General features: G+C 38.3%; 1 protein-coding gene across 1 annotated transcript in view; it reads left to right on the top strand.

Annotated features, from left to right (window-relative positions):
* The first annotated feature begins 568 nt into the window (after nucleotides 1-568).
* LOC145496206 (uncharacterized) overlaps nucleotides 569-15055 on the top strand; it is a 43646-nt gene continuing 29159 nt past the window's right edge. The window contains exons 1-5 of the mRNA XM_081475872.1: nucleotides 569-893; nucleotides 1373-1522; nucleotides 3858-3980; nucleotides 6041-6163; nucleotides 6840-6974. Of these exons, the coding sequence (XP_081331998.1) occupies nucleotides 569-893; nucleotides 1373-1522; nucleotides 3858-3980; nucleotides 6041-6163; nucleotides 6840-6974 (856 nt within the window). The remainder of the gene's footprint in view (nucleotides 894-1372; nucleotides 1523-3857; nucleotides 3981-6040; nucleotides 6164-6839; nucleotides 6975-15055) is intronic.

The following is a 15055-nucleotide window of genomic DNA, read 5'->3' as shown; positions in this document are numbered from 1 at the left end:
TCCCTTCTCATTGAATTTTTCTTTTTTTCTTTTGTCATGTTTCCCAACTGAAGCAGTTCGACGACTGTATGTTATCAGCATCTTCTTTCTTCTTGAAATTTTCCAATTCAACAATTGTCAGTCAATAATTAAGAATGTCACCCATCATGAACTCTGGGATACTGTTTTAAAAACTAACTTCTGCGAATCTACTTTAGCAAATAAGTTCTAATGGATTTGAACAACAACAAAATCAATAGTGCACATATGCATTGCAGATATTTCTCTCAGTCTAGTTGCCGTTCTCATTCGACTATTTCTACGACAAAAAGTACAAGGACGTCATTTTCCAGTATGTTCATGCTAGTCTAACGGATCGACGCGACGAGCTCCATAAATTCGAAGTATTTTTACCATGACACTAGTAGGTTTGTCACTAACTTCAGACGAGCTGTTTCGTACTTGGATGTATGTCATATTCCCGTGATTTATTAGTGTTATTTATCTTCAACCATTTAATCTACAGGACTGCAGTGTATTACTTCGCCATAACAGAGAGAGAGAGAGAGAGAGAGAGTCAGCAAAAGCGATGACTTTACAGTGCGTCAACTTCATAGCTGTATTTTTGCTGTGTCAGCAATCGTTCGTTGAATCAGCTGTTGAGGAATGTAGCGGTGAGGCTGAATATTCCATCTCAGGAATGATGCTACGGCGACATATCTTCAAGAATATCATGGGAGCATCACTCGGTGATGTGTGCCTGCGGGAATGTTATCGTGACTTTAGGTGCCAAAGTTTTAATTTCGTCATTTCTCAAGGAATGTGTGAATTGAACAACCGTACCAAGGAAGCCAGACCTGAAGACTTCGTTCCCAACTCTGACAGATATTACTTCAAACGAGATATGAATAGAGGTAATTTAACGTGACCGAAACATTAAACTCATCACTCACAGTCATTTACTTATCACGCTTATTTTTGCAGAAATAATATTGATATTCCATATCATGGCTTTCTTATGGAATACTGTTGCCAAAATTTCACTCCGAGTAAACATTTTCTTTAGGAGAAAGCTTGACTAAGTAAGAAAGAAGTCCCAGGTAATTATTCCAATTTCAACAAAATGTTCGGCATGAAATGAACATTTTTCTCGTCAGTATTGCATTGAATGCTTTTACAAAATTAACAGGACGATAACTCTTAAGGTAGTGACAAGAATTTGCTATCCCTGTCAATTAATAGTCGTCATTTTAGACGTTTTGGGATTACGATTGTCAGTTCTTTACTTAAGCATTTTTACTTAAGCTTGATGTTTCATTTCACTTTCGTTTTACCTTTTGAAGCTCTCCAAGGAACATTTCTTGTTGACATCAAATCTCTTACTTTTCCCCAGTCCGCGTCGGCACTATTCCGGAAATGCCCGCAGAATCTTGCCAAGAAATCAAGGCGAGTGAAGGAGAATACGCGGTTGACGGCATGTACTGGCTGCATTTCCTCGACATTGTAAAGACCGTGCTTGCTTACTGTGACATGAAAACAGGAGGTAAGTAATAGTAATAGAGTGATAATCCAAAATCAGTTGGTTTCCTTTAGACAATCTGCATGTCGAGTTTCTGCTATCCGTCAGTCTCAGTGTTGTTATAAGAATTTCTCATTCAGAGCATATTCTTTGGTTTCAAACGATTCTGTGTGTACAAAAAGTCTGCATAATCTACACAGCAAGTCAACACAAAACAAGACTAGCCAGGCCAAGCCACGCCTAGCCAAGCCAAGCCTAAAACCAAGCTAAGAGCCAAGCCAAGACAAGATAAGGCAAGACAAGACAAAGCAAAGCAAAAAAGGACAAGGCAACACAAGATAAGACAAAACAAGAAAAGACAAGAAAAGATAAGAAAACAGAAGCCAAGACAAGAAAACACAAGACAAGACAACGCAAAGTTAAAAAGGACAAGACAAGACAAGACAAGACAAAAAAAAAAAAAAAAGACAGCACCGGACAAAACAAGACAAGATAAGAAAGACAAGCCAAGAAAAGAAAAGACAAGACAAGACAAGACAAGACAAGACAAGCGAAGTCAAGCCAAGCCAAAACAAGGCAGGACAAGGCAAGCCAAGAGCCAGGCCAAAAGCCAAGCCAAGAAGAGACAAGACAAGACAAGACAAGACAAAGCAAAGCAAAAAAGGACAAGACAAGACAAGCCAACATAACACAAGACAAGCCAAGCCAACCCAAGCCAAGCCAAAGCAAGGCAAGAGAAGAAAGGACAAGGGAAGACAAAACAAAGCAAAGCAAAAAAGGACAACACAAGACACGATAAGAAAGAAACAACAAGTCAATATAAGACAAGACAAGCCAAGACAAGATTAAACAAGACTAGACAAGCCAAGACAACACAAGACAAGACAAGACGGGCCAAGACAAGCCAAGATAAGACAAGACAAGACAAGCCAAGAAAAGACAGGACTAGCCAAGACAAAAGCCAAGACAGGACCAGACAAGCCAAGCCAAGCCAATTCAAAGCAAGTCAAGAAAAGACAAGACAAGACAAGACAAGACAAGTCAAAGCAAGACAAGACAAAACAGGACAGGAAAGGACAGGACAGGACAAGACAAGACGAGACAAGATAAGACAAGACAAGAAAAGAAAAGATAAGGAAAGACAAGCCAAGACAAGACAAGACAAGACAAGACAAGACAAGACAAAACAAGACAAGACCAGACAATCCAAGCCAAGCAGAGCCAAGACAAGGCAAAAAAAGGCAAGACAAGGCAAGACAAGACAAGATAACAAAAGACAACCCAAGACAAGATTAGCCAAGACACGCCAAGCCAACACTAGCCAGGACAAGACAAGACAATACAAGACAAGACAGAACAAGAAAAGACAAGACAAGACAAGGACAAGACAAGACAAGACAAGACAAGACAAGACAAGGACAAGACAATACAAGACAAGACAAGGACAAGACAATACAAGACAAGACAAGGCAAGAGGAGACAAGACAAGGCAAGACAATACAAGACAAGACAAGACAAGACAAGGCAAGACAATACAACACAACACAACACAACACAAGACCAGGCAAGAAGAGACAAGACAAGGCAAGACAAGAAAAGGCAAGACAAGACAAGGCAAGACAAAACAAAACAAAACAAAACAAAACAAGACAAGCCAAGCCAAGACAACATAAGACAAGGCAAGGGCAGGGCAGGGCAACGAAATAATACCAAAGGAAACGAAAAGAAACGAACAAAATACTAACAAACAGGAAATTAACAACAGTTTTGTCACTTGTATGCAACAATTAACAAATGGTAAACGCCATAGCGTGTACTATTGAGTTATGGATGCACGCGGGAGGTTGCTAAGCACGAAAGAAGCGTAAGAGTCGCACGAGGCGATAGCCGAGCGCGACTCTAGCTTCTTGAGTGCTTAGCAAACCTCCCAAGTGCATCCATAACTCAATAGTGCACACTATGGCGTTTACCATTTGTTTTATAACATAACATTGAGACATTGGAACAACAGGAGTCCTTTTATTGAGGTACATCACAAAAAAATTTTCGTGTAGTCTTACATGACAAGAGAAAACAAGCGCGCGAAAATTCATTCATGACAACCGACTGCACACCAGTAACTCGATAAAGTTTCATCTTCACACAACTGTGAAGACAGTTTCGCATTTCTGGGAAGGGGACGTCGGCCATTACTTTGGAAACGATGTCTGTCAAAAGATTTGCTTTGTAAACATTGGCACACACGTCAGCAGCGTACACCCATGGGCAAATAGTAGACGCTAAATTAACCAATCAGAGCGCGCGCTTTGCTTTAGTTATGTTATAATTACTTTTATTATTACGCTTTGTGTTTCTTTAGACGTTGATGAATGTAGCGCATCTGAATCTCTCTGTGACTTAAATGCGGACTGTAAGAATACACTGGGGTCTTATCGCTGTTTGTGTAAACCCGGATTTACTGGAGACGGAAGAACTTGCAGTGGTATGTGAACATTATATGTTTAGTATCATGGCAAAGAAAACAATGTACACAAAGTTAAGATTATTCGTCTCAGGGAGAATATCCTACTATTTTATAAAATTCTGCTAGTATACAAATAAAACGCAGCAATCTAATTGCCTGAACGACCGTGTACTAGCAGCTAATTTGTGTGCAGTGCCTGAAGATCATCCGCATAATCCCGACGTTTTCTCTTTCATTCGGTGTTTCAGAGGAATATTTTGAAATACTCCTGCATAATTAAATTCCCTATGACAATAAAGAAAGGAAATTCACCGTTATGCGTTTTTTAAACCTCTAAATTTTATCACTGAACTCCCGAGGGCGTGTAAGCAGCTGCAAGTTTCAAACCACAACTCAATCGTCGCGCGAATTTGCCAAACCGTAAGGTTTAACACAATTTTTTTTTTTAATATGTAGAGTAACAGTTGCAAATCGTTTTCTAGAGAAGATTTAAGTAGAATTCTTCTACTGTAAAGATCGTAGATTTCTCAGAATTCAGTCAGGATAATCATGCCCACTCAAAACGGGTATATGGTTAATTTTCAAAGTGAGTCGTTACAAATCAAGACTTTTAACCTCGTTCACTTCACTACTTTTTTCCTTTTTCTCTCTATTCTATTGTTGCAGACCTGGACGAGTGCACTGCCAACACCCATAACTGTGACGTCAAAGCAGATTGTGTAAATATCGTGGGCTCATTTTCCTGTAACTGTAAAGCTGGATATACTGGAGACGGACAAACTTGCAATGGTAAGGAAAAAGACAAACAAACCATCAAAAAAAAATGAAAGAAATGTGAAAGAAAAAATGAATACATTTGATGTTGATGCTGAATGTACTAACATTTTATGAACTTTATTCTCTGTTGACGGGTAAGGACCTATGTATTATTTAGAAAATAAATCTTCAACTTACCGCTCTTCTGCAATCCTTGACTGAAAACTATGGTTGGTATAGAAACGAATTGCCTCTTTTTTGGGTGCAAAAAGCACGGGATATTTTCCCAGTTTTTTTCGCACGCGCAAACAGTTTCAAAACAGCACACGACTGCAAATAACGATCTCGTTATTTTACGTGGCAGCTTAAGCACCCTGAAGAAGGCAGTAATGCAGAAACGTCGGTTGATTTATACGGCCATTAAGCGTCTTTTTAACAATATTTTTTTAACGTTAGTTTACTCATATTTTCCCACTGGCATGTTATCTGCTCAGAGAAGGAACACTCTTTTTGGCTGTGGAAAAACTAAGAGCATTGAGAAACATATAATTAATAATTATTTCACGAGCGCGCTTTGGATATGAGATGGCAGATAGATAACGAGCAGCGCAGCGCCGAGTTTGTTATAATCACGTCCTATCCAACAAGCGCGAGTGTAATAGCTGTTTATTAAAAACACCTTCAAAATATAGAAAACTAAACTAAGATAAAAAATGGAAACGAACCAGTTACGCGAGTTACCATATTTGTAGAGCATGGTATAATGGCTCATAACCCATGATGGCGAAGCCAATGAAAACTCTTGAATTGCATTATTCAATGATCCAGATTTGAATAATATTATGTATACAAAGCATGTCTCAGATTCGTATTCGGAAACATGCCAGCAGCTGAAATATGCCGACCTAATTGTTTCTAACGCCATTTTATCCTCTTATACATTAGTATTTAATATTTATCTTGTTTACTTTTGTTTTGTACATCGAACCAATTTCTGAAACTGTATTGTCAAAAATAATTCGCGCATTAGAATATTGTTCGTTTCAAATCATATTACCTAATTGTTGTCATAAATTCAAATCACAACTGTGAACGAATTCAAATTATATAATAAATCTGATGATCGTTTTATGGATTAATTAAGTCTTTTTATTTACTGAAAGTGATTTTCAATTGTTTTCTAATAAATATTTCTTCATTCAATGATCCTGCCTACCGTAAATATTGGACGGACACTTCTCAAGCTGTATGCTTTTTGATGTAATAGTCGAACGACACCTCCAACTTTTATGCCATGTTTACTCCTTTAATCTTCGTTTCAGACATAGATGAGTGCTCTTCCAACTCTCATAGCTGTGATGCCAACGCTGTTTGTAATAATACTCGTGGATCTTACACTTGCACGTGTAAACCTGGATATTCAGGAGATGGCAAAAATTGCACTGGTAAGTAATGTTTCCTTAACAAAAACTGTAAAATTCCTCGGCTAAAGACAACTACTGCGAAATGACGTCACGTGAAAATCAGGCCAGTCAGTTTGGGCTTAACAAATCCATAGCATGTAAACTGATAAAAAAAAAATCGTCTTTTAATTCGCCCCTAGTCACCGACCAAGCTCCATGATGTAAGCTTTTAGCGAAATGTTTTGGCTTTTCATACATTTTAGTGCAGGTCATTTTGCGTTTTTGAAATTTGTAGATCTCCGTTCTTCAGAAATGACACTCTGGTAGAAATTCCTACCAATATATCATGACAAGTCTGGCTGCGTCAAAGAAAGAACTGACTACCACATCAAGTCACGGTTCCCATACAATGACTTTCTCACTATCCTTTGCAAAACGTGTTCTTTTGATATGGAAAAATGTTCTTCTGACCAGCAGAAGCAATATGGCTTCCTTTGAACGCTCTACAAACAGGACTTTTTCCCTAAAGAAAGATTTCGTTAATAAACATGGTAAATCTCTACTCACAACAACTACTATCAAATTTAGGATTAAGTATTACTTATATCAATACTAGCAAAAAGACTACTTACTTCAGAACATAAAACCCTTTTTTTGGCAACAAGCTCAACACAATTCGTGTTTTTCCTTCCTCTGCCGTGTTTTTTATTACCCACAGATATCGATGAGTGCATCAGCGGTGCACACGACTGCCACCGTTTGGCTTCATGTACAAACACTGTAGGATCCTACACGTGTTCGTGTAACCTTCCTTCATCAGGAGACGGTAAAACGTGCAAGTACACCGCGCCAGGTGAGTATTTTACGTTGATCATGCTCAATTTCAAACTAAACCAAGCACGTTTTCAGGTTGCAGTCGTTAGAGTTAAGTTCAAACTAAACAACTGAGATTGTTAATGTTCTTAGCAACAAAATGGTTTCTTCCGTGCAATGGTTTGAAAAAGCAATTCAACAGACCTAGTTTATAAGATGTATGAGTGATCCAGTGTCTGGGGTAGGGTGACCTGCCTTTGCTAGCCCCTTACTCAGCCGGAACTTTCATAGTTTACTGAACCCACATTGATTGGGGTAATCCGAACACACTGACCCGCCGTCCGCGGACCCCACAACGGACAGAGTCCGCGGACTACCCTGCAGACCGCTCCACGGACTACCCCTACTGACCCCCTCAACGGACCACCCCCAAAACAGAATAGAAAAGAAAAATAAAGATTTCATTTATAGGTTGTCTAATAGATTATTCGTGTCGGTGAAATTTCGAGCGTAGCGTTGTGCAAATGAAACAGACTTGGGCTTTTAAGAGGCCGTCTCTGTAAGAACCGACCACTGATTTTAATTCGAAAATTCGATTTTTCTCATAAGCGGGGATTTCAAAGCCCTTACAAAGTCAATCACTAAAATGAGTTTTATTTCATTAAAAATTCCAATTGAAGTTTTCTAGGATCGATTGAAGTTCGGTCCGCTCGACACAAGTCTCATACCCACCGAAACTGGAAAAATAGCACATATTGCCGGCGCTCTAAAAAAAATAATATTCGCTCAAAAGTCCCAGTTCTTTTTTTCAACTATAGATATATCATAGCAGTTTGTTTAGCCATGTTACAATTATAATTCAATGTCGTTCCTCCAACGGTTAAAAGAAGATTTTCCACCCGTTAAATTGAGTTTTGAACCAAACGCGAAAATAGCTCTACTTTGCAGGCACGTTTTAAAAATGTGGCACCTGTTTGAAACTGCTGAACTACATGAATAGAAAGTATAAATGTCCCTTAATTTAAAACAATAATAAAATTTGTCTGCCCACTAGGTCTCCAAAACTAACGACCGCTTAAAGTTCAGGAAATTTTGAAAATATTCCAGTGAGTAACTAACACACTCGCCTTCGAAAAGTGCTCCGATAAATTCCCGTAAATCTCTTACCTGGCTTCAAGATTAAAGGTTTGGTCCTTTGTAGGGATCCTTGAAACCTTGGTAGCGTTAAAACTGCCAGCTTTTCCTTCCAAAAGTAGGTTTGTATATAAAGTAGAGTTATACGTTCCTCATCTGTGTCGAGCGTGACCGTCACATACTTCGATGTTCTTTGTATTACTGACCATTGTTTTCCTCGAAGCCGGTTTAATCATGTAGACTCCTCTTGAAAGATTTGTAGAAGCACTCTTTTGGACAACTCTCGGCACAAATACATGTATGAACAGTAAACGGCGATTCGGGAAGCCAAGGAAGTGTTGATAAATGCCACGGCCATTTTGTGTTTACAACAAGTGATTTAGTTCCCAATACTTCCTGTGAGTATAACGGGAAGATTGGGAACTAAATCACTTGTTGTAAACACAAAATGGCCGTGGCATTTATCAATCCTTCTTTGGCTTCCCGAATCACCGTTTACTGTTCATACATGTATTTGTGCCGAGAGTTGTCCAAAAGAGTGCTTCTACAAATCTTTCAAGAGGAGTCTACATGATTAAACCGGCTTCGAGGAAAACAATGGTCAGTAATACAAAGAACATCGAAGTATGTGACGGTCACGCTCGACACAGATGAGGAACGTATAACTCTACTTTATATACAAACCTACTTTTGGAAGGAAAAGCTGGCAGTTTTAACGCTACCAAGGTTTCAAGGATCCCTACAAAGGACCAAACCTTTAATCTTGAAGCCAGGTAAGAGATTTACGGGAATTTATCGGAGCACTTTTCGAAGGCGAGTGTGTTAGTTACTCACTGGAATATTTTCAAAATTTCCTGAACTTTAAGCGGTCGTTAGTTTTGGAGACCTAGTGGGCAGACAAATTTTATTATTGTTTTAAATTAAGGGACATTTATACTTTCTATTCATGTAGTTCAGCAGTTTCAAACAGGTGCCACATTTTTAAAACGTGCCTGCAAAGTAGAGCTGTTTTCGCGTTTGGTTCAAAACTCGATTTAACGGGTGGAAAATCTTCTTTTAACCGTTGAAGGAACAACATTGAATTATAATTGCAACATGGCTAAACAAACTGCTATGATATATCTATAGTTGAAAAAAAGAACTGGGACTTTTGAGCGAATATTATTTTTTTTAGAGCGCCGGCAATATGTGCTATTTTTCCAGTTTCGGTGGGTATGAGACTTGTGTCGAGCGGACCGAACTTCAATCGATCCTAGAAAACTTCAATTGGAATTTTTAATGAAATAAAACTCATTTTAGTGATTGACTTTGTAAGGGCTTTGAAATCCCCGCTTATGAGAAAAATCGAATTTTCGAATTAAAATCAGTGGTCGGTTCTTACAGAGACGGCCTCTTAAAAGCCCAAGTCTGTTTCATTTGCACAACGCTACGCTCGAAATTTCACCGACACGAATAATCTATTAGACAACCTATAAATGAAATCTTTATTTTTCTTTTCTATTCTGTTTTGGGGGTGGTCCGTTGAGGGGGTCAGTAGGGGTAGTCCGTGGAGCGGTCTGCAGGGTAGTCCGCGGACTCTGTCCGTTGTGGGGTCCGCGGACGGCGGGTCAGTGTGTTCGGATTACCCCAATCAATGTGGGTTCAGTAAACTATGAAAGTTCCGGCTGAGTAAGGGGCTAGCAAAGGCAGGTCACCCTACCCCAGACACTGGATCACTCATACATCTTATAAACTAGGTCTGTTGAATTGCTTTTTCAAACCATTGCACGGAAGAAACCATTTTGTTGCTAAGAACATTAACAATCTCAGTTGTTTAGTTTGAACTTAACTCTAACGACTGCAACCTGAAAACGTGCTTGGTTTAGTTTGAAATTGAGCATGATCAACGTAAAATACTCACCTGGCGCGGTGTACTTGCACGTTTTACCGTCTCCTGATGAAGGAAGGTTACACGAACACGTGTAGGATCCTACAGTGTTTGTACATGAAGCCAAACGGTGGCAGTCGTGTGCACCGCTGATGCACTCATCGATATCTGTGGGTAATAAAAAACACGGCAGAGGAAGGAAAAACACGAATTGTGTTGAGCTTGTTGCCAAAAAAAGGGTTTTATGTTCTGAAGTAAGTAGTCTTTTTGCTAGTATTGATATAAGTAATACTTAATCCTAAATTTGATAGTAGTTGTTGTGAGTAGAGATTTACCATGTTTATTAACGAAATCTTTCTTTAGGGAAAAAGTCCTGTTTGTAGAGCGTTCAAAGGAAGCCATATTGCTTCTGCTGGTCAGAAGAACATTTTTCCATATCAAAAGAACACGTTTTGCAAAGGATAGTGAGAAAGTCATTGTATGGGAACCGTGACTTGATGTGGTAGTCAGTTCTTTCTTTGACGCAGCCAGACTTGTCATGATATATTGGTAGGAATTTCTACCAGAGTGTCATTTCTGAAGAACGGAGATCTACAAATTTCAAAAACGCAAAATGACCTGCACTAAAATGTATGAAAAGCCAAAACATTTCGCTAAAAGCTTACATCATGGAGCTTGGTCGGTGACTAGGGGCGAATTAAAAGACGATTTTTTTTTTATCAGTTTACATGCTATGGATTTGTTAAGCCCAAACTGACTGGCCTGATTTTCACGTGACGTCATTTCGCAGTAGTTGTCTTTAGCCGAGGAATTTTACAGTTTTTGTTAAGGAAACATTACTTACCAGTGCAATTTTTGCCATCTCCTGAATATCCAGGTTTACACGTGCAAGTGTAAGATCCACGAGTATTATTACAAACAGCGTTGGCATCACAGCTATGAGAGTTGGAAGAGCACTCATCTATGTCTGAAACGAAGATTAAAGGAGTAAACATGGCATAAAAGTTGGAGGTGTCGTTCGACTATTACATCAAAAAGCATACAGCTTGAGAAGTGTCCGTCCAATATTTACGGTAGGCAGGATCATTGAATGAAGAAATATTTATTAGAAAACAATTGAAAATCACTTTCAGTAAATAAAAAGACTTAATTAATCCATAAAACGATCATCAGATTTATTATATAATTTGAATTCGTTCACAGTTGTGATTTGAATTTATGACAACAATTAGGTAATATGATTTGAAACGAACAATATTCTAATGCGCGAATTATTTTTGACAATACAGTTTCAGAAATTGGTTCGATGTACAAAACAAAAGTAAACAAGATAAATATTAAATACTAATGTATAAGAGGATAAAATGGCGTTAGAAACAATTAGGTCGGCTCCTCTTGAATTAGGTCGACTCCTCTTGAAAGATTTGTAGAAGCACTCTTTTGGACAACTCTCGGCACAAATACATGTATGAACAGTAAACGGTGATTCGGGAAGCCAAGGAAGTGTTGATAAATGCCACGGCCATTTTGTGTTTACAACAAGTGATTTAGTTCCCAATACTTCCTGTGAGTATAACGGGAAGATTGGGAACTAAATCACTTGTTGTAAACACAAAATGGCCGTGGCATTTATCAATCCTTCTTTGGCTTCCCGAATCACCGTTTACTGTTCATACATGTATTTGTGCCGAGAGTTGTCCAAAAGAGTGCTTCTACAAATCTTTCAAGAGGAGTCTACATGATTAAACCGGCTTCGAGGAAAACAATGGTCAGTAATACAAAGAACATCGAAGTATGTGACGGTCACGCTCGACACAGATGAGGAACGTATAACTCTACTTTATATACAAACCTACTTTTGGAAGGAAAAGCTGGCAGTTTTAATGCTACCTAGGTTTCAAGGATCCCTACAAAGGACCAAACCTTTAATCTTGAAGCCAGGTAAGAGATTTACGGGAATTTATCGGAGCACTTTTCGAAGGCGAGTGTGTTAGTTACTCACTGGAATATTTTCAAAATTTCCTGAACTTTAAGCGGTCGTTAGTTTTGGAGACCTAGTGGGCAGACAAATTTTATTATTGTTTTAAATTAAGGGACATTTATACTTTCTATTCATGTAGTTCAGCAGTTTCAAACAGGTGCCACATTTTTAAAACGTGCCTGCAAAGTAGAGCTGTTTTCGCGTTTGGTTCAAAACTCGATTTAACGGGTGGAAAATCTTCTTTTAACCGTTGAAGGAACAACATTGAATTATAATTGCAACATGGCTAAACAAACTGCTATGATATATCTATAGTTGAAAAAAAGAACTGGGACTTTTGAGCGAATATTATTTTTTTCAGAGCGCCGGCAATATGTGCTATTTTTCCAGTTTCGGCGGGTATGAAACTTGTGTCGAGCGGACCGAACTTCAATCAATCCTAGAAAACTTCAATTGGAATTTTTAATGAAATAAAACTCATTTTAGCGATTGGCTAGGTAAGGGCTTTGAAATCCCAGCTTATGAGAAAAATCGAATTTTCGAATTAAAATCAGTGGTCGGTTCTTACAGAGACAGCCTCTTAAAACCCTAAAAATAATGTCTAAAGGCTGTTTTCGGCGTAAGGAGATGTCGATGGCTGTATCACCCATAAATGTAATAAAAACCATAAATGTAATAAAAATTAACCGTAAATGTAATAACTTTTAACCACAAATGTAATAAAACCACTAACCATAAATGTAATAAAATTTGCCCATAAATGTAACAAACTGAACAACCATAAATGTAATAAGCTTAACCATAAATGTAATAAACTGGCTGTGACTTCCAAATCAAGGGGTTACAAACTTGCCATTCTCATTCTTCGTGAAATTGACTTGAAATTTTCAATACGACCCCTAAAGGCCTGACTCCTTAAAGAAACAAAAATACTATTTCTTTGTGTGCAGTCCTAAACGAGGCCCATACGGCGTGAAATATCGCGGTTTTTCCCGAGACACCCTAACGAGACCAAACTTACTAAAGAAATTTAGATCCCAAAGTATAGGTCCAGTAAGGTTTTGTTATAAAGAGTGACATAGTGTGTGTGACACCTCTATAATACGGACAACGGACTCTTAATCTCGGCCCCAGAGATCAAAGTACACCTTATTCCGGACAAATCCGTCTGTCGTGTGATTTCCGGATGAAGTCCGTTTCGTTCCAGAATTCCAGAATGTATATATAGGAATTAATGAGGCACTCAAGAGTGGGCGTAAATAAAGAGAACCTCAATCTCTTTCAAATGGATGGAATATCATCAACCACCAGCACTTCAAACGCTCTGGTATATAGACTTTCTAATCATACTTGGGTACTTCCTTAATGTTCACAGACCATAATTATAACTTCTTCGGTTTTGGTCTCTGGGTTAATTAAAATACTAACTTGATGCAAGAGGCCCGTGTCCTGAAGTAAGAAGTGCACAAAGAGAATGACAAGTTTGTAGCCCCTTGATTTGAAAGTCATAGCCAGTTTATTACATTTATGGTTAAGCCATATTACATTTATGGTTGTTCAGTTTGTTACATTTATGGGCAAATTTTATTACATTTATGGTTAGTGGTTTTATTACATTTGTGGTTAAAAGTTATTACATTTATGGTTAGTATTACATTTATGGTTAATTTTTATTACATTTATGGTTGGTATTACATTTATGGTTTTTATTACATTTATGGGTGATACAGATGGCAAAAAGAAGGAAAGTTCTTAACTTTCATTTGGCGCTTAATCTGGCTATGGAAGATGTGTTTCTAGGTCGTTTAAGCTTGTTTGAATCTCTTATTCCGCTGAGCATATTGTGATGTCTGGGACGAGTTCACGAACCCACGGAAGAATGGGCTGAACAAAATGGCGGAGGGAAGGAGCGCAAATTTCGAGGCTTCCCGGTCTTTCATTTATAGCCACACCAAAGGAAATGCTACCGTGTAATGATATAGCTTGCAACCGAGCCTGAACCCAAGTCTGTAACATTTGCACAACGTCAGGAATAATCTATTAGACAACCTGTCAGTGAAATCTTTATTTAATATTATTTTTATTCTATTTTGGGGCTGGTCCGTAAAGGGGGTCCGTAGCGGTAGTCCACGAATCCGGTCCGTAGTGGGGATCCGTGGACCGGGGGTCAGTGTTTTCGGGTTATGCCAATGACTGCGATTAACAGGCTTGCTGTAGGTTATCGGAAACATGCATATTCGGAAAATGAATGAAGTTGTATGTTTTACTTCGTGAACTTGAATAAATTCATCAAACTACAAAATGGAATCCTCAAAAAGGCAGTGCTAAATCGGCAACAGATCGAACAAATCAAATTTCTAATTACACATGAAGGTACAAATTGTAAAACTACGTGCAATGTCGAAAATTCAAAAGTTGAATTTTGGTGGACTTTGAACCCTTTATAGTTTTTTCATTATTGTAAGTTGATTCTTCCAGCGTGATTTCTCGGAAGTCGGCGCCGAGCATTGGATATGATCTTCCTTTTTATGGCAAATGCCATCCGAATATGTTCCTGTTCTGTTTTTTTTTTTGGTTTTATTTACCCAAGCTAGATTTGCGATAAAAACGTGGCTTAAGGGATACTTTTAAGCAGAAAAATAGTTTGGGCAGGTAAATCCATGTACCAGATTGATTCTCTGGTCCACGAAATTGACCTAAATTTTGACGTGACGCAACATCATCAAAACGTATAATTTTAAAAATTTGCTAAAAATTCAGGTTTGAATTTCATGCTGATCTGACAACGTTAAATAACTTCTAAAATATGATATTTTAGTACTATGGGTTAGCTTTTCCAGTTACGCTAATTACTTTGGCTCACTAGCGCTCACAAAATGTCTAATTTTGGGGTCAAGTTTTGCTCTGCTCGGGGCAAAATACGTAAGGCCGTCTCCACAAGAAAATAAAAATCCAAACAACCTCAAAGGTACAGTTTTGAACTAAGTTAGTAAAAACCTTCCTCCTGACAAAGTTTCACAAAATCGAATTTTTCTATCCTGCATAGGTATAGGTGACCGTAAGAGAAATCTACTCTTAAAATGTCTCCCATAATTGTTGCAGAACAAACGATACACCTTTAGTCAGCGTCACATTGAAT

This window comes from Orbicella franksi, chromosome 8 (genome assembly GCF_964199315.1).
Source record: "Orbicella franksi chromosome 8, jaOrbFran1.1, whole genome shotgun sequence".
In the NCBI taxonomy this organism is placed as follows: Eukaryota; Metazoa; Cnidaria; class Anthozoa; order Scleractinia; family Merulinidae; genus Orbicella; species Orbicella franksi.
This window is presented reverse-complemented; position numbering and strand designations above follow the sequence as displayed.